This window comes from Triplophysa rosa, linkage group LG17 (genome assembly GCF_024868665.1).
Source record: "Triplophysa rosa linkage group LG17, Trosa_1v2, whole genome shotgun sequence".
Classification (NCBI taxonomy): Eukaryota; Metazoa; Chordata; class Actinopteri; order Cypriniformes; family Nemacheilidae; genus Triplophysa; species Triplophysa rosa.
In genome coordinates this window covers 6,543,412-6,567,430 of record NC_079906.1, presented here as the reverse complement: position 1 = coordinate 6,567,430, position 24,019 = coordinate 6,543,412, and the positions used below count along the sequence as shown (strand labels likewise).

General features: G+C 38.5%; 3 protein-coding genes, 1 long non-coding RNA gene and 1 other non-coding gene across 5 annotated transcripts in view; 2 read left to right on the top strand and 3 right to left on the bottom strand.

Annotated features, from left to right (window-relative positions):
- The window catches only part of LOC130568464 (uncharacterized), a 6,520-nt gene extending 1,909 nt beyond the window's left edge, over positions 1-4,611 (bottom strand). The window contains exons 1-2 of the long non-coding RNA XR_008964698.1: positions 4,507-4,611; positions 3,460-3,652 (exon numbers count right to left, since the gene is read on the bottom strand). This is a non-coding gene — a long non-coding RNA (uncharacterized LOC130568464). The remainder of the gene's footprint in view (positions 1-3,459; positions 3,653-4,506) is intronic.
- On the top strand, positions 361-1,635 carry LOC130568463 (uncharacterized). Its single transcript, XM_057357336.1, has 3 exons — positions 361-534; positions 654-966; positions 1,064-1,635. The coding sequence occupies exons 1-3, from the start codon at positions 413-415 to the stop codon at positions 1,433-1,435; spliced, it is 807 nt and encodes a 268-aa protein (XP_057213319.1). The 5' UTR covers positions 361-412; the 3' UTR covers positions 1,436-1,635.
- On the bottom strand, positions 3,089-3,195 carry LOC130568675 (U6 spliceosomal RNA). The gene has a single exon (XR_008964729.1). It is a non-coding gene; the product is annotated as a U6 spliceosomal RNA (small nuclear RNA).
- A 331-nt stretch (positions 4,612-4,942) lies between the features above and the next one.
- Positions 4,943-14,341, bottom strand: pabpc1l (poly(A) binding protein, cytoplasmic 1-like). The gene is made up of 16 exons (XM_057356959.1): positions 14,258-14,341; positions 13,417-13,623; positions 12,951-13,144; positions 12,659-12,774; positions 12,001-12,140; positions 11,823-11,917; positions 11,607-11,744; positions 11,424-11,519; positions 11,077-11,346; positions 10,922-11,003; positions 10,344-10,463; positions 10,069-10,205; positions 5,674-5,776; positions 5,440-5,570; positions 5,260-5,336; positions 4,943-5,137 (listed from the first exon to the last, which is right to left on the bottom strand). Exons 2-15 carry the CDS (start codon positions 13,607-13,609, stop codon positions 5,274-5,276), a joined length of 1,878 nt encoding a protein of 625 aa, XP_057212942.1. The 5' UTR covers positions 13,610-13,623; positions 14,258-14,341; the 3' UTR covers positions 4,943-5,137; positions 5,260-5,273.
- A 5,260-nt stretch (positions 14,342-19,601) lies between these two features.
- On the top strand, positions 19,602-23,365 carry chmp4bb (charged multivesicular body protein 4Bb). Its single transcript, XM_057356694.1, has 5 exons — positions 19,602-19,926; positions 21,327-21,504; positions 21,598-21,712; positions 21,872-21,998; positions 22,646-23,365. The coding sequence occupies exons 1-5, from the start codon at positions 19,743-19,745 to the stop codon at positions 22,708-22,710; spliced, it is 669 nt and encodes a 222-aa protein (XP_057212677.1). The 5' UTR covers positions 19,602-19,742; the 3' UTR covers positions 22,711-23,365.
- The last annotated feature ends 654 nt before the right edge of the window (positions 23,366-24,019 follow it).

Genomic DNA, 24,019 nt, shown 5'->3' with positions numbered 1-24,019 from the left:
CACTGAAGTAAGACAGATGTTCAAATGGTAACTTAAATAGACCCTCAACAGATAAGAAATAACTTTTTTCTCTCTTACTCCACAGCTGCTGCTGCTGCCTGAAGGTTGGAAGCAGACCTCCCAAAAGACAGACTGTGGGTCAGCAAGCTCTTTTACAGAGAAAGTCTGGGAGGTTGGACTGACCAAAAACTGCTCTGTGGTGGTCTCCCCCTGGACCCCGTCCTCTCTTACTCCAAGCCTCCTTCCAAACCCGAGCCTTTTCAAGCAGCTGTTCCTCTGGGTTCCCTACCGCATGTGGGCATACAAGCTACTGTGCTCCCAGCCCAACTGCCGTCGCCGTGGGATCCAGCGTACATACCAGAAGCTGTAAAAGACCGTCAGGAGAGTCTTGGACCTAAATGGGTGGTACTTCATGGCGACTGAGTACCTCGATTGCCGGTCCTGCAAGAAGAAGCTGGCAGCCTGGTCACGAGACATCCTGAACCAGTTGGATCCCAGCCACCGTGATCAATTTCCTGCAGTCCTAACCTACAGGTATAATCTATTTTTAAGTCTCCTAACATAACACAACATAACATAACATAACAAACACACACTTAAAGGTCTGACATTGTGCTATGGTCTTCTTTACTACATATGTTGTCCTGCGATAGGGAGGTTGTGAGATTGCTGTGGGGGCGCACGCTGGGGAACAGTGCCACAGCTCTGTACAGGCACCTGTGCGTCAGACACAAAGAGCATTGGCTGAGCCAGTCAGCATTGTACCTGTCAGTGCTGAAGACTTTTGTGACCCAGGACACTGATCCCAGCCGTCTCGTTGCCCCACTGCCACAGATGGTGCCCGTGCCTGGTCCATCTTGGCTGTTGTCCGTGTACACTAAAGACGTACTGACACGGCTTCCTGAGCTAAAGGCCCGGGTCACCTCTGTCTGTGGCTCCATCTTAAAGACGGATTCCACCAAAAAGGTAACACCTGATTTAGTGTTAGTTTTTCATTGTAAAATTAAAGTGTTCCTTGCATGATAATAGTAATACTTCTTATCGTGTACTTTAAATCACCAAGAAGCTAGCTGGTGATGCTGCTGGCACTGCTGCATGGGTGACAGATGTGGGGAATGAAATTGGACAAGTCCTCATGTGCGTCCTCAAAGAAAGAGAGGGAAACGGCCTGCTGCCCATGTGTTCCGGACTTGTGGACAAGCTCCTCCACGAGTCCTTTACGTGGACCGGGACAGCTGCTCCGCAGGAGGTAAAGGCAAGGTGGTGGCAATGTTTAGCGAGTGGGACCAGCTGGTGGTCAGGCTGGATTTGTGGCATTTTATGCGCTGCATTGCAGTCGGGGTCACCACAGATAGCCACCGGCTGTATGGATCCTTCATGGGACACCTCTCGGCCTGCATCTTCGAGTGAGATGCTGGCGATGTTGAGAGGCTGAAGGAGGCCTGTGACTGCAAGCCCACCGCTCAAGAATTGGCAAGGCACTGTCGTCACCGCACTCGTGGGGCACAGGAGACTAAGGAGCTGATCGAACAGCTCCTTAAGGACTTCATGGAGGCAACGGACACAATGGGAGGCTCTTTGACAAGGACAGGATGAAAGAGATCTGGCGGACACAGCAGCGGCACATCGACTGTATCCAGGACCAACCAGGTGTGCAGCTATACAGAAAGATAGGGCAGGTGACAAATGGGGGGGGTCATTCTGCCCCAGTATCGCTGTGCACATGGCTCGACGTCCTTGGAGTCCTTCCACCTGCATCTGAACCGCTTTGTGCCAGGTATGCATTTTTCCTTTCCATGGTGCTAACTTCTTTCTACCTGCTTTTATAGGAACAAGTGCAAATTATCTTCATTTTCAGATGTACTTGCTGGAAGGGCTTGTACAGTGGAATGAGGCTCGTGCGGTTGCTGCCGTTGAAGGTGGCAGCAGAAAGGATATCTGCTACGGTGGCCAGCTGCAGCGGTATGCCAACACCCTGAGCCAGCAGTTTATGGGCCGTAATTTGTCGGAGGACTACACCAGCCCTGGCGAATACATGGGTAACATGTTCATCGTGCACACATGTAACTTGTGTAGTAGCTGTGACACCTGCATTTCACTCATGTGCTCATCACACTTGAAGTTATAACCGCCGCTCTCTTTATATAGAGCTTTGCTTATATATCTGTTTTTAGGGAGGGGTCACTAACCAATGTTTGTATTACCGCATAAACAGCATAAATAAACAGATGGAATTACATATACGGCAAGCATTCACAAACTTTTTGTAATTAAACTCTGCAATTAAACAACATTTCTCTTTCAGATGATCTGTTTTTTCTGCGACACCTTTTGCATAAGTATAACAAACATACACATTCACAAACATATTCATCACCATTAGAAAAGAGAAAAGCCCTTATCTGATTGTCCGTGAGGATGGTAATGTTTGAGAGTGTAACGCTAACATTGTCCGTTCACAGCGGTAGATGAGTCAAAGTTCATAAAATCCCAAAACCAAGGAGTAATCCAAAAACGTTCCCAGTGTAGCTGTATTCCTTAGACGTATTTCCAGCTGTTAGCAAGAATTGCAGTTCGTAATCATGGTTCCTCAGAAGTGTTCACAGTTCATAGCTCACAGCCTTTAAACCCTTCACATCAGCTTTACTGATATGGGTTAAAACATAGGCTTACAAGACAGAAGGAATATATTTCCACCAAACTGTGGAGTCCTTTCTACAAATGAAAAATAATCCACAGGACTGTGCAAAAAATGTATGTGCATTTAAATCTCTTTTAAGAAATATTCTGGGTTACCAAAACAAGTAAAGAGCTTTTATGGCATGAAGTTATTATTACAAAAACAATTTCAACTTGCTACTTAACTTGTATTGATACCAGAATGTTCTTTTAAAGAGATAAAAACCTAAAGGTGAGAACTTTAAATTATGGTTCAACACATGACAACACACAGTCCTTAAATCATGAAATAAGACTACAGAGCCCTACTGAAGCTTTAGAAATGTGCACAGCTGATTTAATTTTCAGTTAAATGTATTCATTATAAAGAATTTGATTAAAATGATGAATTAAACTATAAATAAAGGACAAAAATGAGGAACGCTTCACGAATTTGCGTGTCATCCTTGCGCAGGGGCCATGCTAATCTTCTCTGTATCGTTCCAATTTTAGTATATGTGCTGCCGAAGCAAGCACGAATAAGCAACTGGGGCGCTGGATATTTATACCAGGGTCCTCCCGCCAGTCTTCTAATAGATGGTATGTGGACAACCATATGTACTGGTCTTTGGCTGGCACATTCCTGATACAAACCTGGTACATTTGCTATTACATAAATTTAAGCCTCACATAAATGATTAACCTTTAAAAACAAGATATTTAGTGTAAGCTACATCTCTCTGCCCAGGAACAGATAGACATGCAAATCTGAAAACCCTCAAACAAACAGGATTGGCTCACAGTGGTGACGTCCCGAAGCTTTGTGAATAGTCTCCTTCCCCCGGAACAGACGTTCGCCAACCCCCCGACACCCAGACTGGTTTCGTCACTAGTACGACAGCATTCCACAAGGCCAGGCGCTCAAAGTCTGAAACAGTGGGGGTGTTGAAAAGAAAGCAGTCTATGCTTCCTCTTTGTCTCCATCCACCAGCTCCTAAAAAAAGAAAATGTTTACAGTCACATTTCAGGACAGAAATTACTTCAAAACCAGAACTAAGACTAAAAGATTATTTCCAAATGTACATAAAAACTGTGAAAGGGCAAAGCATTATATATATATCTTATTAATATATTAATTTAAGAGTATTAATAAAAGAGTATTAATTTAGCCATTATACATTTTTATTTTCATGGCCGATAGCAAGATTTAGATTTGCACAAAAAAGAAAAGATTATCCAAAGTTAAACTTGTTAAAGATTTAATGAAGCGGTGTAAAACCTAATAACATTTTTATAACGCTATTTTTAACATGGTTATTTATGTTTACTTAATAAGACTGATAAACGGGTGGTTTCCCGGACAGGGACTAGACTAAAATAAGAGCTGTCCAAACTGAAAACAACTTGCACTGACATATCTCAAAATACATCAGTGCCTTTGTGCTGCCTCAAAATGCACACAAGTAATGTTTTTTGTAAGGGTAGTTTGTTAAAACTACTTAAATTTTCTGATTAAACTAAGGCCTAGTCCTGGTTTAAACTAATCCCAGTCCGGGAAACCGCCCGTAATGTCTGTAAACGGTAATGCCTCTGCCTACCACTAGAGGCTCTCTAACACAAGCAATGCCTTGCCCCACACCAGAGGCTATAAGGGGCTGTTTTTATGTGAATTATACTTTCTGCAAGTTTACTTGTCTCCCAATAAAATTTTCTTATTCAGAAAGGCCGCTAAAAAGCATTAAATGGAATAAGGCTCAACCAGAAAATTGTATTATCACCAATTTAATAAATCTCACACTTCTTTTACAGGACTCGAATGACATTAGTGGTGACGTGTGTACACTTTACCTGATGAACAACAGGAGCTGGTGAATTGATGCCCTGCTACACATTACAGACTCCTGCGGAGTACTGACTGACTCCTCTGACTGCAGCTCCTCCAGCTGTTCTCCCATCAGCCCAATATTAGCAGTGCGAACAGAGAAAAAGAAACATTAAAACATAAAAAACTAACATGCATCAACAACTCACATAGTGCTTGAGATTCTGTACTTACCAAGTACAAACGATGAGCAAGACAAAACATCAACACTCACTAACACCCTTTCACCCATTTATTGGGTAAAAACAATATTAACCATGGCAGAAGTGCACTGTGATCTTGAGAGGTGTATGTCACAAAGATAGAATTGACTAACAATAAGAGTCTGAAACAACATTTGCATGTACACCAAGACAGAATAATATTTATTGGAGAGAAATTTCAAATAATTTTTTTGCATTATCATCCTTTTTCTTTTTTCCATTTTTCATTTTTATAAACAAACTCAGAATAAACTTAACATTGTGGAGATCAAAATGGCATTTGCTGTGTCAAAACTACAACACATTGAATAACATGACTCTGAAGTGCAATTTTCAACCCTTTTCATTCTTCCCCGTTTTTGAAAAAACCTCCACGGAACTTCAGCGTGCATGCCTATAAAAAAACGATTGACATGTGAACTCGCAATTTGGTAAAATTTGTTATTTTACATAAATAAAACCTAATTCTTATCCAGAAGACTAGTTGTGCCTGTTTGTGTGAAATAACTGGCTTGCCTCAGGGAGCTTCTTCACTTCTTCGTTGTTATCTCCTTGTCCTGATGAGCCTGAAGAACCGCTACTGCCTCTTCGACCTAAAAAGTTCAAATTAACACTTCGGCATAATATAACTTTAGATCTTTGCTCACCATTAATCATATTATGGACACTGATGGTTATTAATTTGAGTGTGCAAACCTTAGAGTGCAGAGACTCTGGAGACTCAAGCATGTGCAGTAACTCAGAGTTGTCAATCTCCAACAGCATACCTGTGATCTTCCCCGCAAGGGTGGGATGCATAGCCTGTATCAGGGGGTACAGGCGTTCACCTGTTTAGGATGCACAGATGTCAGGCATATAAAGAACATGACAAAATTATAATTTTTTGCTGTCAATCATCTTCTTTCCCTCATTTGTGCATGTGTGTGATACCCAGGAGTTGTTTCTGTTCTTTTAAGGGTGCAGCTGCCAGCATTGAAGCTGTAAGAGGCTCCTGGCCCCTCACGTGAACCGCAGGTTCTGTATTATGTGCCACCTAAAATGAAACAATGAGGTATGCTGAAACAAACATCGAGAGCATTTAGGACCTTAAAGGGCAGCTTTCAGTTTAGCCACCAGGGGGCGCTATAATATCACACGTGATGTTGAACACAATAGGCTCTCAGAACTATTGTACCATGCCAAGCTGCTTTAAAAAAAGGTAAGACAAGTTTATTGGCTAAGTGTACTTGGCACATACACAAATGTATTTTCTAAAGTTTACAAGACCTCTGGAAACTTGCATAATATATACAAAATATATTATATATTTTTAAATATATAAAAATAATAAGAGATTTAAAATTTTAAATTGTTTTTTTTTAAGAAATATTGTGGGTTACAAACTTATCAATTTTTACAAAAACCATTTCAAATCGCTGCTTAACTTGTATTGTAACCAGAATGTTCTTTTTAAATCGATAAAAAAATTCTCTCCTTCAAGTTAGGTTACGGTTCGACACACAGACCCTTAAATCATGAAATAAGTCTACAGAGCCCTACTGAATCCTTAGAAAATCTGAAATAGTGGGGTGTTGAAAAGAAAGCAGTCTATGCTTTTTTTCTGTCTCCGTCCACCAGCTCATAAAAAACAAAATCAATGTTTACTTTACAGACCCTTCATTTTTTATTGTCATGGCTGATAGCAAGTTTAGATGTAATGCCTCGGTCTACCAAATGCTCTGAAGCACAACTTATGCCTTTTGTCCACTCTGAAGTCTGCTAACAGAGGAATCCCTTTGGATTTCACTCATGAGACTATTACATTATAAAATGCCAAAGCATTCAAAAAGTCTGAAACATTGTAAAAAGTGCTGAGAAAAGTAAGCTTAGCAGCATTAACACAGATAAAAGCATAACATTTACCTCTTTCATCTAATAAACAAAAGCAAATGTTTATCATCTAATGTTTTATGACATTTCACTGCATAGACAGAACTTTAAAAAAAAATGTTTTTCAAGTTTAGAAAAATTCAAGGAATAAGTGCAAATCTTATTTGTAGTTTTATTGTGGCTATAATTTGTCCTCTTGTGTTTATAAAATGGTTTAAATGTGTTTTAGCTGTAATGACTCCGTCTACCACTAGGGGCTCTCTAACAGTGTCTTTGTACCATCGGAGGACATAAAGTTAGTTTTGTTTTACATAATTACTTACTGCAAGTTGACTGGTATGCAGTGTTGTAATGTAATGAAGTAAAAATACTTAAGTATAGTACTTAAGTATTTTTTGGGAGTATTTGTACTTTACTTGAGTCTTTATATTTCTGCAGACTTTTACTTTTACTCCACTACATTTCAAATAGGTGCTTGCTGCGGTTAATTTCAACACAAGGATTTAATGTACTGCTTCTTTTAAAGACAAACAGCATTTTTTTCAGTTTCAATGAATTATCAAATGACTGGGTTGTTACTGTAAGGGAAATGCAAGGGAAGAAAGAAGTAAGGGCCAGACAGATTTGTTCTGATTTTGTTCCAAGTTGTTCTCTTAGAGGAATAATATTGGGGGTGGGAGGGAACTATCCTTTTATAAAGTTATAAGTTATAAAGTAAAGATGTGGTTTCTGAACTTGTATTTTGATAGTTTAGCAATTTGGCAACATGTTGTTCCAGATGAAAGTACTGAGCTTGAGATAAAGCTTTTTCAAAGTTGTACATTTCTATGTAAGCACCATTTTTTGCTTTTCTTGCTTTCCTGTGGCTCAGAGAATGACGCTAGCAACACCAAGGTCATGGGTTCAATCCCAGGGATTGCACATAGTTAGAAACAAATGTATAGTACAAAGCAATGTTAAGTCACTTTGGATAAAAGCATCTGCCAAATGCATACAGTGAGGGAAATAAGTATTTGATCCCCTGCTGATTTTGTAAGTTTGCCTACTTACAAACAAATGAAGGGTCTATAATTTTTATGGTGGGTTTATTTTAACTGATAGACACAGAATATTAAAAAAAATCAGGGGAAAAAATGTTATATAAAGGTTATAAATTGATTTGCATTTCAGTCAGTGAAATAAGTATTTGATCCCCAAGCAAAACATAACTTTGTACTTTGTGGAGAAACCCTTGTTGGCAAGCACAGAGGTCAGACATTTCTGATAGTTGGTCACCAGGTTTGCACATGTGTCCGGATACATTTAGTCCACTCCTCTGTCAATCTTTAAGGTTTCTTGGCTGTCGCTCAGCAAATTGGAGTTTTAGCCTCCTTCACAGAGGTTCTATAGGACTAGGGTCTAGAGACTGGCTAGGACATTTAATGTGCTTCTCCTTAAGCCACTATTTGGTTGTCTTGGCAATATGTTTTGCGTCTTTGTCATGTTAAAGGCTCATCCATGACCCATCTTCAGTGACCTAGTTAAGGGGAGGAGGTTCTCGTCCAAGATTTTACGGTACATGGGCCGTCATCCTGTACCCGTAGCAGAGAAAAAGCCCTAAAGCAGAATGTTTCCAACACTGTGCTTCTCTGTAGGGATGGTGTTCTTGGGTCATAGTCAGCATTTCTCTCCCTCCAAACACAGGAGTCATTTTGGTCTCACAGCAGTGCCAGCACTTTCGCCAAAGCCTTTTCTGAATCATTTGATGTTCATTGTCAAACTTAAGACGAGCCAGGGGGCCTTCTTGGCAGGAGGACCTTGCGGGTGCTTCAGGATTTCAATCTATTGTGGCATAGCGTGTTACCAATGGTTTGCTTGAACTGTGGTCCCAACTGTCTTGAAATCATTAACAGCTTCTTCCGTGTAGTTCTGGGCTGATCTTAACCTTTCTCATGATCATCTTTACCCATTGGGGAAATCTTGCAGGGAGCTCCAGACCAAGGGCATTTGATAGTTATTTTGTATTTCTTCTATTTCCAAATAATCGCACCAACAGTTGTCTCCTTCTCACCAAGCTTCTGTCTGTAGCCTATTCAAGGTTTGTGCAGGTCTCAATCTTGTCCTGACATCCTTTAAAACCTATTTGGTCTGGACCATGGTGTGGAGAGGTTGAATGGAAGATACAGATTCTGTTGGCAGGCATCTTTTATATACATAACAAGCTGATTTAGGAGTACTTTCTTAAAGTGACAGGACTAATCTGTGGTCCATATAGGCACATAACCAATCTGTGGAGCCAGAATTCTTGCTAGTTGGTAGGGGATCAAATACTTATTTGTGACCCTGGACAACAAAACCAGTCTTATGGGTCAATTTTTCGAAATTGAGATTTTTACATAATCTGAAAGCTGAATAAATAAACGTTCTATAGATATATGAGTTGTTAGAATAGGACAATATCTGGCTGAGATACAACCGTTTAAAACTCAGGAATCTGAGAGCGCAAAAAAATCTAAATATTGAGAAAATTGCCTTTGAAGTTGTTAATCAGGGGCACTGTGGCAGACCATCCACTCACAAAAATAAAGTTTTTATATATTTAAGGTAGGAAATTTACAAAATATCTTCATGGAACATGATCTTTACTTAATATCCTAATGATTTTTGGCATAAAAGAAAAATCGATCATTTTGACCCACACAATTTGTATTTTTGTCTTTTACTAAAAATGTTCCCGTGCTACTTAAGACTGGTTTTGTGATCCAGGGTCACATTTCACTGACTGAAATGCAAATCAATTTATAACCTTTATATAACATTTTTTTCCCCTGATTTTATTTATACTCTGTGTCTATCAGTTAAAATAAACCCACCATAAAAATTATAGACCCTTCATTTGTTTGTAAGTAGGCAAACTTACAAAATCAGCAGGGGATCAAATACTTATTTCCCTCACTGTAGATGTAAATGTACATTTTTTATCTTTATGCTAAAAAAACTTAACTTTTTATATAATAAATAAAAACTTTATAAATAAACTTTTATTAACAACGTTTGCTTCAACTTTACATTAAATACTGTAGATTTAATATAAAAAGTACTTTTGATACTTAACCCTCATATGGTCCTCGTTTCCTGTATACACTACTGGTATTTGGGGTCAGTATGACCCCAACAATTGATGAAGTAATTGTAAAAAAATATATACATTTTTAATAATACAAATAATATATCATTTTTTGTTTACTTCTCATCTATACATTAATGCTATGTTTTTGGAGATATTAAGTACTTTTGAAACTATTTACCACAAAATTCCTCAACTATACCATTAGCTTGAATGTGAAATATTACATTTTTTATGAAAAAATCCTTAAATGGTTAACCAAATTTAAAAATTTAACGTCAACAAGTGTGTGTGCGTGTGAACATGTATTTTCTACATTGCATATGTGGTGACATGCATGTTCATTTTACCTGATGAACAACAGGAGCTGGTGCGTGGATGACCTGCTGCACATTACGGACTCCGGCGGAGTATTTGTACTGACTGACTCCTCTGACTGCAGCTCCTCCTGCTGTTCTCCCACCAGCCGTCTGTGTCCCAATGTTAGCTGTCCAAACATAGACATTAAAAAGACACTGCACAGTTAATCCAAAAACAACAATTAAAATGAGACAAAATGACAACACGCATCGGTGCCCAATAATATGGAGACCTTGCACAGAAATGTAAATATACAGACACTTACCCATTCGTTGGGTGTTGTTAACAATGTGAGGGACCTGAGTGGAGGCCTGGCGGACCGTGCTTATGGTGGTGGAGGGTCTGCGTGGCATTGCTTGTCTCACAAACTCAGCTGGGAATGGAGCTGGTGTGGACAATAACAGAAATGAACACATTTAGTTATGTTTTAAATGGACACTGAATACAAAAGAACATTACTGAGGGTCAAAAGACTAGAAACACCACCTTAAACATGGTCTGTAGAAGCAAGGTTAAAAACAATATTAAACCACGGCACTTAATACACTCAAAAACGTACCCCAGAACTGTTTGCTTTCCTACATTCTTCAAGTTATGTTCTTTTGTGTTCAACAGAACAAAGAAATTCATAAAGCAACTATGGTAGTCAATGGGGTCCGAGAACTGTTTGGTTACAACCATTCTTCCAAATATCTTTCTCTGTGTTCATCAGAACAAAGAAATGTATAAATATTTAGAACAACTCGAGGGTAGGTAAACAACATAATTTTTACTTTGGGTGAAGTGTCCCTTTAAGTCATTCACTTCAATTTGTGACTAGGTTTCATGTGAATTGACTTTCACCTTGTGTTCTTGGAGCTTGAGCTGTCCAGCGTGGTGTGGGCCGCAGGTTTGGCACAGTATTGTAATAAGAGCGAACCTGATGCTAGAAACGCAAACCTTTTCATTAACACAAGAGTGATTAAACAAACTGCAATAAACACTCGCATAAAGCTAACCTGTGGTACAGTGGTCATGTAGTAACCAGAGCTCTGCTGGTAAGCGTTGGGTATGGCAGGGCCGGGAATGGCTCGAATGCTGGCTAACCTCTGCATGTACTGATTGGTAAGGATGGCCTTTCGCTCTTCTTTTCTTTGGGCGAGTGCCACATATAGCGGTTTGGTGCTAACGATCCGACCGTTCATTTCAGTGACTGCCTTCGTGGCCTCTTCAGGAGAAGAAAAACACACGAAACCGAAGCCCCTGCTGTGGCCCCCATCGGTCATCACCTAGACCATATTCATATTCGTCTTAATACATAACTTCTGTTGATTATGCTTGTGTATTATAGTGCACTTAACAATACCTTTGCGCTAGTAATTGTTCCATAAGGCGCAAACTCTTTCCTCAACTTCTCATCATCAATGCTGTCATCTAGATTCTTTACATAAAGATTCACCCCCTACAATGAAAGAAACAATGCGTACATAACTATTGTTTATTCTGTATGAGTATGTCAGGAATATGGGGAAAAGGCATTAGTGTGTACCTGGTACCGTTGTATGCGCTCCTGCTTTATTTGCTCAAATTTGCGTTTGAGTTCTCCCTGTCTCTCCAGTCTCTTCTGAGCTCTACCCACATACAGCACCCTGCCATTCAAGTCCTTGCCATTCATTTCAGCTACTGCCTAACAGAGCAAAAGACTTCATACTCAACAGCTCCAGGTTATTGTCACACATACAAACATAATGGTTTATTATCATACCCTTCTGGCATCTTCATGGTTTTCAAAGTTGACAAAGCCAAAGCCACGAGAGCGTCCCCTTTCATCAGTCATCACACAAACGCTGAGGGTCTTACCTGTCAATCAGAGGCCAAGTAAATCAATATCTTGTAATAAAACTAAGGCGAGATGTGAAGTTAGTGGTGATACAACCATCTACCAAATTCACTAAAGATGCTCTTCAACTTCACAGTGTCAACATCTTCAGCAAAGTTCTTAATGTAGACGTTGGTGAACTCCATGGCTTTAGCCCCCATCTCTGCCTCACGCTCCTTACGAGACTTAAAATGCCCTACAAAACTGCACATGAAGATTTGAAAAACAAACAGACACAGTAACCAATGTAAAAGTGTAAACCCTTATTAGGTTGAGAGTTATGCAATGATCTAATAGGAAAATAATAAGGCCCTTTAACAACAAATCCAGACAGTGGAGCATAAGCAAGGTGTTGCTTACAGCAATAAAGGATAGAAGCATTAAAGCAAAACAAAAAATACTGTTGTCATCGTTTATTCACCCTCATGTCATTTCTTCTTTAAAACACAAAATAATATTTTTAGAGAAATGTCTCAGTGGTTCTGTGTCAATTCAATTGAAGTCAATAGCCGCCAATGCTGTTTGGCTCTCAGGATCCAACAAAATCTTTTGTGTTCTTCAGAAGAAAATCATACCATTTTGGAATGACATGAGCATGAGGAAATGAAAAAATTTTTATATTTGGATGCACTATCCATTTTAAAAAAAGCTAAATGTGAAAGAAAAAAGAAAGAGGTGCCACCTGACGGTAGTATTCCAGTAATAGACTTTATGATATTTACACTTTCCGATCATTCAGAAGCATGCCGTTCATAGTCCCAATAGCTCTGTTGGCAGCTTCCTGAGTCTCAAAGTGCACGAACCCATAACCTTTTGAGCCATTTTCATCACAAACAACCTAGAATGAAAAAAAACCCCCACAACTTTACCATAAAACATAATAGACATATTCCAACAAAGTTACTTCATTAGAACTTTACTCACATTATGCAAATAAAAGAGCCTATACAATAAAGTTTTTTTTTCTTATTCAAATGTGTCAAAATCACAAATATTGATGAAAATGGGACATACCTTACATGACAAGATGTTACCAAAAGCAGAAAAAGTGTCATAGAGAGCCTTGTTATCAATAGACTCATCCATGTTCTTGATAAAGATGTTTCCCACCCCAGATTTTCTCAGGCCTGGATCTCGCTGCGACCACATGATCCTGATTGGACGACCCTTGAGGACTTCATAGTTCATTGTGTCAAGGGCACATTCCGCTATAAATCAATGACATTACTGTAAATAGTGATCAATGAAACATTATAGTCAACAGGAGAGATGGAACTCTTCCTGTTGAAATATTAAAATAATTCAACGACAATTGGGACAACATGAAAGGAAGTCAACATCATCTCTTTATATATTCTGGATACTTCTGCACACATTAAAATGTTAACTTCACTTGAAGAATGATCAAAACAGACATTTGATTCTATCCAAAGTCATCCAGAACAACCAGGTGCAGGTAAGGCAAGGCATCTTTTCTCACCATCAGCCGGCTGCTGGAAGTTGATATAAGCATATCCAAGGGACCTGCGTGTAATAACATCACGGCAAACACGAATGGACATGATCTGTCCAGCCGGAGAAAACTTCTGGTAGAGCATGGCCTCAGTGACATCTGAATGAAGATCACCTACATACAGAGAGGCCAAAGGGTATGCTGGACCACTGCTGTTCATCCTTCAGAATCACTCTGCAAACAGAACCATTAAAAGACATTATAATCTTAAAACATGACATTTTACCACTATACCCAATTTAAACCATTAGGGTGGACATTTTAAAGCCAGTTGTGCACTTAAGACAAAAAAATCAAAGCGTGTAAAGCAATCTGACCACAAAAACAGATTTCTTTACACCGTGTGTTCAATCTTATATAGAACTGGGTGTTGCATTCCAAAACTGGCCTACAAAACATCATGCACAGTTGTTGCGAACACACTGCAAAGCCTTTAAACAACGATTAAACACTGAAAACAGAGTCATGTCCTGTATACATAAACACGTTTTAATGCATCACATTTTGCGATCAAACAATAATTCGAAGATCCATTTAACTTAAATAGCCTTGTCTTACGCGGTTAAAGTTAACAAGCTCATGAGCCATGCGACATGCCCAACTAACGCGAAAGTGTTCATCACAACAATTGCCACAAAATAACAAACAAAGCCGGAAAGATCACTACAAATCCTAGCATGCGTCTTTCGTTAAAAAATAAATAAGCACCATGAGGATATGTCACTCCTTGCCGATGTGCTTTAAATGGTGATTTTAGACCTAAAACGGATGCAAGTAAACTCTGCGCAATAACGTTACGTACAGTTACCTGGTGTAATTTGGAGCATATGAGCATATCTTTCAGTGCAGCTGTAAAATGTCTCCACCCCGCAAATTTTGCGTCCATGTAATTGTTGCTCGAGAAACACCTGAAATTTGTAACGCGCTCCAGTGCGCACCAATTAAATTGTCATCCGTCATCCGCGCGAGAAAATAGTTCCGATGAGAGTTGCCTCGTACAAGTAGGGGTGCAAATTGTTTAAAAATATAAAGATCGACGGCTGTTATTTGATGTAGTACGGTCATTAACTGTTAGCTACCTGAAGTATAAGAACAAGCAAATTCCCGACATGATCGTGTTAGAATAGGTGACAAAAGGCATATAGTTGAGGTCAAACGTTTACATAGGCCTACACCTTGCAGAATCTGGAAAATGTTGCTTAACTTAAGAAAAATAAGAGGGTTTGTATTTTATAAATAAGAATGGTTTGTTTTTAATTAGGTACTGCCTTGAACAAGTTATTTTACATAACAGATGTTAATAGTCAACATCACAAAATAATAAATAATTGCACAAAAAATACAATACAGTTCAAAAGTTTACATACACACGTGATTCTTACTACTGTATGATGTTAACTGAACAGTTAATGTCAGTTTTTATGTTTTATGATATGGGGTTCCATTTGTGCCAAAAATGTGTCGACTGCTTTATGCCTTGTACTATACATTTGTCTTTGTCTACGGTCATTGACTACTTGTTCAGGTAAATCAATATATGTTGACGTGTATGTTGTCTGTTGAAGTCATCTTAATATGTCGTCCTGCCGTCTTTTTCACTGTTGTCCTTATTGTCGTTTGGTTCTGTCAACTTTACTGTCGTTCTGTTCTGTCATCTTTGCTGTCATCCTGTCTGTCGTCCGTGCTGTCGTCCTGTCTGTCGTCCGTACTGTCGTCCTGTCTGTCGTCCATGCTGTCGTCCGTGCTGTCGTCCTTGCTCTGTTAGCTTTAAAATCGTTTAAACTGTGTCAAATATGTGCACAGGCGCAGACGCAAAGATGTCCAAACAAACGTCTTATCATCCTCACAAAAAAAGTTTACAAAATTGTGTGTCAGCTATAATTCACACCATTTTTGTGTATGAGTCCATACAGTAGTGAAACACATAGGAATATTTGCATTTGATTTGACGGTTTATTATAATAAACATAAAAAATCTAAATGATGTGCATTATAGCTGACACACACATGAACATTGTACAGTAAGTTTTGTGGCTGTAAGTCATTCCCTTTAAATGCAATTGAACTTTTAAACAAATATTTTAATGTGTATGTAACTTTAGAGATGGTCCCTAAATTCACGAACGTCCAACGTCAAACCAACTTTATGGCAGTAGTGCAAAGTTGAAGCGCGCACGGCACGAACTTGTTAGCAAACACAACTCTGAAACAATGTCCGTTTGCTATCTGGGTAGTCTGCTGAAAAAAAATTGTGAAATTCGGCTTGGATAATCCTTCCAGTTATGAATCAGACGCGACTTCCGCGTTGCGCGTTCAGTAAAAAGGTTTAAGACCTGGAGGTATGGAAACAGTTTGTAAACTTTTTTAATTGTGAGGATGATAAGACGTTTGTTTGAACATCTTTGCGTCTGCGCCTGCGCACATATTTGACACAGTTTAAACAATTTTAAAGCTAACAGAGCAAGGACGACAGATAGGACAACAGCACGGACGACAGCATGGACGACAGACAGGACGACAGCACGGACGACAGACAGGACGACAGCACGGACGACAGACAGGACGACAGCACGGACGACAGACAGGACGACAGCAAAGATGACAGAACAGAACGACAGTAAAGTTGACAGAACCAAACGACAATAAGGACAACAGTGAAAAAGACGGCAGGACGACATATTAAGACGAATTCAACAGACAACATACACGTCAACATATATTGATTTACCTGAACAAGTAGGCAATGACCGTAGACAAAGACAAATGTATAGTACAAGGCATAAAGCAGTCGACACATTTTTGGCACAAATGGAACCCCATATTATGATAGTTGTTGAAGAGTTTCTTGTTTGGTCTGAGCTATTAAACTGTCCACTGGTCTTTAGAAAAATCTTTAAGACCCTCCACAAACTTTGTTTTTAAACATCTTCTGAGCATTTGACTGTATGATATTGATATTGAGATTCATCTTTTGTCCATCTGACAGACTCATACTATTGCATGAGTACACAACTGTACACAACTATTACGAAAAAACATTTTCTAATGCTGATGAAGTCAACATCATACATTAAAAGTCAGGTGGGTGTAAACCTTTGGACTGGTCGACCAGCTTTAATTGTTATTATTTTGTTAAAACAACTTATTTTGGCAGTTAGCAACGCCCTCGTGAAGCTAGAAAATATATACAGTGGCTTGCAAAAGTATTCATCCCCCTTCATTTTATTCACATTTTGTTATGCTGCTGCCTTATCTTAAGCTACTTTAAATGATTATTTTTTTACATGAATCTACACTCCATGCACAATAATGACAAAACAAAAAACTGATTTTTGACAGCTTTGCAAATTTATTAAAAATATGAAACAAAAATAAGTACATTGCATAAGTATTCATACCCTCAACTCAGAAAATGGTTATAGCGCCTTTACAGACTGAAATCTTTTTGGGTATGATGTGAAAAGCTTTACACATATGCATTTGGCAATTTTCTAACATACTTCTCCTCAGATCCTTTCAAACTCTGACAGGTTGGATGGAGATCATCAGTAGACAGACATTTTCAGGTTTCTACAGAAATGTTCAGTTGGGTTCAAGCACTAGCTGGGCCACTCAAGGACATAGACAGAGTTGTCCATAAACCACTCTTGCATTGTTTTAGTTGTGTGCTTAGGATCATTGTCATGTTGGAGAATGAACCTTCTGCCCTGTCCGAGGTTCTGAATGTTCTGGGCTAGGTTTTCATGATCATTATCTCCGTATTTTGAGTACAGTCCCTGAAGCTGAAAAACACCCCCACATCATGATGCTGTTTCCACCACACTTTACTGTTAAGACGGTATTGTACAGGTGTTGAGCAGTGCTTGTTTTTCTCCAGACATGATGCATGAATCTGAGATTCATCAGACCAGAATATCTTGTTTCTGACAGTTTGAAAGATTCGTTGAAGTACGTTTTGCATATTTCAAGTTTCCATGTGTCTTCACTGAGCAAAGGCTTGAGTATGGCCACTAAGCCATAAAGCCCAGATTGGTGGAGTGTTGCAGTGATGTTTGTCCTTCTGTAAGTTTCTCCCATCTCCATATATGATCATGGAGCTCAACCAGAGTAATCATCAGCTTCTTGGTCACCGCTCTAACCAAGACCCTTCTCCATCGATGGCTCAGTTTGGACAGGAGGTCAGCTCAAGTAAGAGATCTGGTGGTTCCAAACCTCTTTCATTGAGGATAAATGGAGGCTACATGCTTCTGTGAACTTTCAATACTGCAGATTGTTTTCAGAAGTCTTCCCCAGATCTGTGACTTGATACAATCCTGACTCAAAGCTCTACTGGCAGTTCTTTTGACCTCATGTCTTGGTTTTTACTTTGATATGCATTTTCAGCTGTTGCACCCTTTATAGAGAGGTATGTGCCACTCCAAATCATACTTATTCAATTGAATTTGCCACAGGTTAACTCCACTCGAAGTGTATAAACATCAACAAGCAAAACTAATGCTTCTGAGCTAAATTTCAAGTGTCCCAGAAAAGGGTATGAATACTTATGCAATGTACTTATTTTTGTTTTTTATTTTTAATAAATTTGCAAAGCTGTCAAAAATCAGTTTTTTGTTTTGTCATTATTGTGCATGGAGTGTAGATTAATGTAAAAAAATCATTTAAAGTAGTTTAAGATAAGGCAGCAGCATAACAAAATGTGAATAAAATGAAGGGGGATGAATACTTTTGCAAGCCACTGTACATGTTTCCCATAAAAAAAACAATTGACTCCAAATATCATTTTCAGAGGTTCACACCCACCTGACTTTTTCTCTTAAATTTTCAACATTTTCCAGATTCTGCAAAGTGTGTGTAAACTAATCTGTATCTGAGATTATAAATCTTTAAGAATGCAATTTTCGCACTGCATGGTGATTTCATACATATTGTATACATACATGAAAATATATTTTACCATTGGCAGCAAAACTATTTAATGACTCTCAGAGAAACATAGTGTGCAGTCAAATACTGTATTTGTAAATCTATTGCATATTGATAATTTGTTAAAAATCCCAGTGAAATTAAAAAAGACAATTCTTATTTCTTCATGAAATATTGAAGAGTTTATAGTAAATAATAGTTTATAAATGTGGGCCATTTTCTTTTTAAATTCACTCATGTAATCTAGACTTTCGCCCTGAAATGACCAGAGCCGTTGAGAGAAAGATTTCTGCCAACGGAAGTCCAAAACGCTGGAGCGTCACGCGATTCATGGATCCTCACGTGATTCATGGAGCCTTCAGATAGTTCCAGGAAGTTATGTTTTCTCTTTAAATGCTTTATTTCTTTCATTTTTTTATTCATTAAATGGCTTTCGTCTTTAAATTGGTAGAAGTTTACCTCAGTTGGTCTGTTTAGTCGCAGCTCCATGCGTAACTAGTAACTTCCGGGAACTATTGAGAGCCTCGATGAACCGCCGTTGCTGTGAAAAATCTGTTCCATTGGAGTCAACAGAGTTGACGCGACTCTCTCTCTCAATGGCTCTGGAAATGACTATCCATCTCAAATTACGTAAATTAGACGGCTTGGCCAGAGCATCCGTTAACTCCTCCCCTTCAACTGTCAGTCTTGCTGCCAGTTTAATTTCAAAATCAATGCAACAGCTGTTTTTACACGTCCAATCAACTCGCAGTGAAAAACGCAAGCCACGCCCACTAATTTTCTAATTGTTGACTGACAGTTGAAGGGGAGGAGTTAACGGATGCCCCGCCCTAGCCGTCTAATTTACGTCATTTGAGATGGATAGTCGGAAGTGCATTTTCAGATTTTAACTGAAGATTATGAGGGTACATGAATTTTAAAAAGAAAATGATCCACATTGATAGCTATTTACTATAAACGCTGCAATATTTCATGAAAAAATAAGAATTGTCATTTTTAATTTCACTGGGACTTTAAGTAATCTTTATCATGCGTCAGGTCTGTTGTGAGTCATGATTGTTGATGTTGGTGATCATTTTTGTGTTCCTGTCAAGTAAAAGAAAAAAAGATAAAGTGTGATGGTAAAAACATGGGATGGAAAGTTTCGCTAGGGATCCCTAGTGGAGCTTGACAACATGTATTTGCTCTATTCGGCTGCTGGCCTGATGATAGGTGGGCTGACAGTGACGCGTGATATGACGTCAGCGGGCCTGAAGGCGGAAGTAAGACAATCAACAACTGAACACGGAACAACGGTTGGCGATATTATAAGTGTCTAAAAACAAGCTGTCTCGGAGGGATTGTTTTTGCTTCGTGTAATATTAAACAATATGTCTGTATTTGGCAAATTGTTTGGCGGTGGGGGGAAAGGCGGAAAAGCCCCCAGCCCACAAGAAGCCATCCAGAAACTCCGCGAGACAGAAGAGATGTTAACGAAGAAACAAGAATACTTAGAACAAAAGATTGGAGCCGAACTATTAACAGCAAAGAAAAACGGCACGAAAAACAAACGAGGTATGTATTTAACGACAAACCTTCCCATTAAATGGCTTATTTATAACTTTTAAAAGCCCTCTCTTGTCTACCTGTCGTTGATTTCAGTGGTGTGATAGCTACACCCATGAGTCACTTGAGTGCTAATCGAATTTACAAAGTGAATTTTTAAATGTAAGACGTAGATCTGCTAAAAGACCCAGAGTAGAGACGATTCAACAATCTGCCCTGTTGTTAAGAAGTTGTACTCGGTAGTTTTGGCCTGCTAAGTGCTCAAATGTCATTACTCCTATCACAGTTTTATCATTAGTGTCACGTCACGTGATGCGATTGTGAAAGACATTTCCAAGTCATTTAAACAGGAAACATGGTAACACGCATGAGTGGAATTGATCTTCTACAGTGTTTAAATAAGAATCAGAACATTTCTTAACATCATTACATTAAAGGCAATATAAAAATTACAAACTCAAAATAAATACAAAATCTGAAATGATACTCAGCATCAGTTCATATTATGAAGTGGCAAGGGCAACTCATGATGCATTGTCTTTCCGAAGGACATGCCTCTCAAAATCATAGCAGATTTTTGTGTTTGACTCACACCAGTGACCTTACTGGATAGTGGCTACTGTAACCAGTTTGTCAAGTTTTATCCTGTGAAATGGTTTGATGTCTGAACCAAGCCACAATGCAGAAAGATAGGGCAGGTTTAATAAAAGTCATTAAAGAAATACTTTGTTTTCCTACAGAAGCACAATAACTGCTGCCCATTTTTACAAAAACATAATTGTTCCTGGTAACTTTCAGATGTTATCAGTAATAGTATCAAAGTATTTAAGTATGGGTTGATTCATTTTAAAAACCAGTCATCATAACCTTGGTCTGTGGACACTCAGTTCTAAATAACATCTATCACATCTGTACGCAAAAACATTTAGCAAAATCGTGTGGGCATCATCCTCGCCTTAGGGAGATCATATAGGTGACACACAAATCTGAAAGAGTACTATTAACAATAACAATAAAAAAATCAACCTTACATCTACCCTGCACAACCAGTCAGAAATGATATATATGATAATTAAAATAAAATACCACTCAGCTGCTGCTGTATTGTTTCCCTTCTGTAAAGATCCCAAACAATGGTCCTCTCACACCTGGGAATTTCGTACATGGAATAGGGATGAATCTTGATTATGTTGTTGATAATTAAAAAAAAAGCAATTACGTACATATTTGGGTATCTGGGTGTTTTCTGATCAGAATATTGATTCCTCAGATATTTCCTAGTTAATAAAAAATCTGTTTTTCATTTTCACAGTCCATGTTACTTTGAGAGGGCAAAGATTTTTTGTAACTAACAATAAAAATATGATGCTGTGAATGTGTCTATATTGAATTTGCTGCCTTTTTTAAAGCTGCTTTACAGGCTCTGAAAAGAAAGAAGCGATATGAAAAGCAGCTTGCTCAGATTGATGGCACTCTTTCCACCATTGAGTTCCAACGAGAAGCATTAGAGAATGCTAATACAAATACAGAAGTGCTTAAGAACATGGGCTTTGCCGCCAAGGCCATGAAGACTGCCCATGAAAATATGTAAGATATTGAAATTTCACCTCGAATCTCATGAAGTTTGACTGGAACAGAACAGTTATTTTTAGTAATTTGGACGTGCTATATATTTTTCAGGGATATAGACAAAGTAGATGACCTTATGCAAGATATCACAGAGCAGCAGGAATTAGCACAGGAAATTTCGGATGCTATTTCAAGGCCTGTCGGCTTTGGAGAAGATTTTGATGAGGTATGTCAAGATGTCCATACACTTCACCAGATGAGGTTAACACGGTGTTCTGGTGTGTACCTACTTCCTAAACTGTGCCATAAACGGCAACATGGCATACAGTTTGCACAGAGACCGCTTTGCTGTATTTTGACTGAACAATATATTTTTATTTTCTAGGATGAGCTCTTGGCTGAACTGGAGGAGTTGGAACAAGAGGAGCTAGACAAGAACCTGCTGGAAATTGGTGGCACAGAGGATGTACCTCTGCCCAATGTGCCTTCAAACCCATTACCCAAAAAAACAGGTGTTGTGCTGTTTAGTACATATAAACACTGTACATACATTTCAATATATTTAAAATTGCTTTTAGGTATTAATTTTATTGTATGAAATGGCACAAAATACTCTATTACTTCGTATCAGGGAATTAGGTGTTATGAAACCTGATGTCACCTGAAAGCCCTATGTAAACAACATGTGACCACATGCAGATTCTTTGTTTAGACAGTCAGAAGACAGTTTAGTTTTATAAGCAGTTGTTAGGTTATCATATGAGAACGCTGTTTTGTCATCATTGCTTTTGAAAAATGTAGTTTTTTTTCTCTTGGTGAAAGATCCAGATCGACTAACATTAATTTGAGCACATAGCCTATGATAAAATTATTCCATAGTCAGCAATATAACAGTATAACATGTGTAATTTACATTATGGTAAAATGCCTTTCATAATACCCTATTTAAACTCTGTAAATTTCTGTAATCTCTAAAGACAATGGTACTGAATACTGAATCATAGACCGTTGATTATCGATTGTTGAATGCATATTAATAAATCAGGAAGTCATGCTATATTAAACTCACACACTTAAAAATACATTAAAATAGTTGCATATACGGTAACCCTTGTGTTAAACTAAATCTCTATTATCTTCTGTCTTTGTGTCTCTCCAGCCCAAAAAAAGAGAGAAGAGGAGGATGAGGATGACATGGAAGAACTTAAAGCATGGGCAATTTGAACTCACTCCAGACTGACAGACTCTCTTGCTTGTCGTGGTTAGGTTGTATACACAAACCTGAGCACCTTCAGAGGGTCAACACTACAAAACAATTCAAGTCAAGAGTCACAAACTCAAATGGATATGAAAGGTTTCAAAGTTAAACAGACAATGCAATCTGATTACATAAGATGTGAGATGACCCTAAAATATTTGGTCATGATTGTTTAAACAATGCATTGTGGTTTATAACTATCCCTCGTTTCATAGGATTCGTTGGAAACCCGCTGACGTAAATCATCTGACAAAATGGATTTGGTACTTGTTTATTTCAGTCTTTGATCACAAACTTAATAAGTACCTCGCCATCGACAGCCCATCATGTATAGTTTGGTGCTAAGTCCAAATTGTTAAAGAAAATTACCTAGGTCTCTCCCGTTATGCTTTTTCTAGCCTTCATTGATGTGCTGAGGATTTTAATCCGGCAGTGGTTGGTTGTACTTGTTAAAAAATAAATATATATATTACATTTTTCTTTTGAGAGCATACTTATTTTGAAAAATGCTGTATCTGTTCTGTTCATGTTGAGACATAAGTTGCATATGTGCACATTTGTAAGTTTGACATTTTTCAGATGGCATTTACATGAGAGATCATTAAACTTTTGGATTCCTTCTGGTGTTGTCAGTCTTTCTGTGGTATTTAAAAAATGTATATCATTCACTCTTGATATGCCCCCCCACCCCCGAAAGAAACTTGAGTATGGATGTGTCAGCTGTGCTATGTGCCTTAGTGCCTGTATATAATAGATACCTGACTGCTGAGATCTATTGGATAAGTTCGACATGATACACGTATTGAAGCTAGATAGTGTAATATACTTAAACTTTTTCTGTTGTCTGCCATGCCTTTAAAAGCCCCCTGTTCTGTATTTCCCTATCCCAAGTGTGGGATGAGTTTACTTTTTAAATAAAGTGCATTGCTGCTGTCTTCTGCAAAGAAAATCATTTGTTTGCCTGTTTTTATTTAAAAGCATTATACATTTAGAGATACGGTCAGACCTCATATCTAAAGTGACTTTACAGTGCATACATTTTTAATTCAGTGTGTGATCCTGGGATCGAACCCACAACAATGAGTTGCGAGCGCAACGCGCTACTAATTGAGATACAGGAACCATTAATGTTACAAGTTACAAATAAACATTTTACGTGTTTATTTGTTAGACACGGTTTAAATATAGGTCTCTAATGCATATAAAATTCTACTTTGCTGACCCAAGGCCAGTCGCATTGTGTTGTCGTATGTGGTGTTCGTGACGCATGACCCG

Coding starts and splice junctions, on each gene's coding strand:
- pabpc1l (XM_057356959.1), bottom strand. CDS start 13,609: ATGAACAGCAGTGGTCCAGCATACCCTTTGGCCTCTCTGTATGTAGGT. Junction 13,145..13,416: donor CTTCCAGCAGCCGGCTGATG/GTGAGAAAAGAT, acceptor ATTGATTTATAG/CGGAATGTGCCCTTGACACA. Junction 12,775..12,950: donor GTAACATCTTGTCATGTAAG/GTATGTCCCATT, acceptor TTTTCATTCTAG/GTTGTTTGTGATGAAAATGG.
- LOC130568463 (XM_057357336.1), top strand. CDS start 413: ATGGCGACTGAGTACCTCGATTGCCGGTCCTGCAAGAAGAAGCTGGCA. Junction 535..653: donor CCTGCAGTCCTAACCTACAG/GTATAATCTATT, acceptor GTCCTGCGATAG/GGAGGTTGTGAGATTGCTGT. Junction 967..1,063: donor AGACGGATTCCACCAAAAAG/GTAACACCTGAT, acceptor TAAATCACCAAG/AAGCTAGCTGGTGATGCTGC.
- chmp4bb (XM_057356694.1), top strand. CDS start 19,743: ATGTCTGTATTTGGCAAATTGTTTGGCGGTGGGGGGAAAGGCGGAAAA. Junction 19,927..21,326: donor CGGCACGAAAAACAAACGAG/GTATGTATTTAA, acceptor CCTTTTTTAAAG/CTGCTTTACAGGCTCTGAAA. Junction 21,999..22,645: donor CCCATTACCCAAAAAAACAG/GTGTTGTGCTGT, acceptor GTGTCTCTCCAG/CCCAAAAAAAGAGAGAAGAG.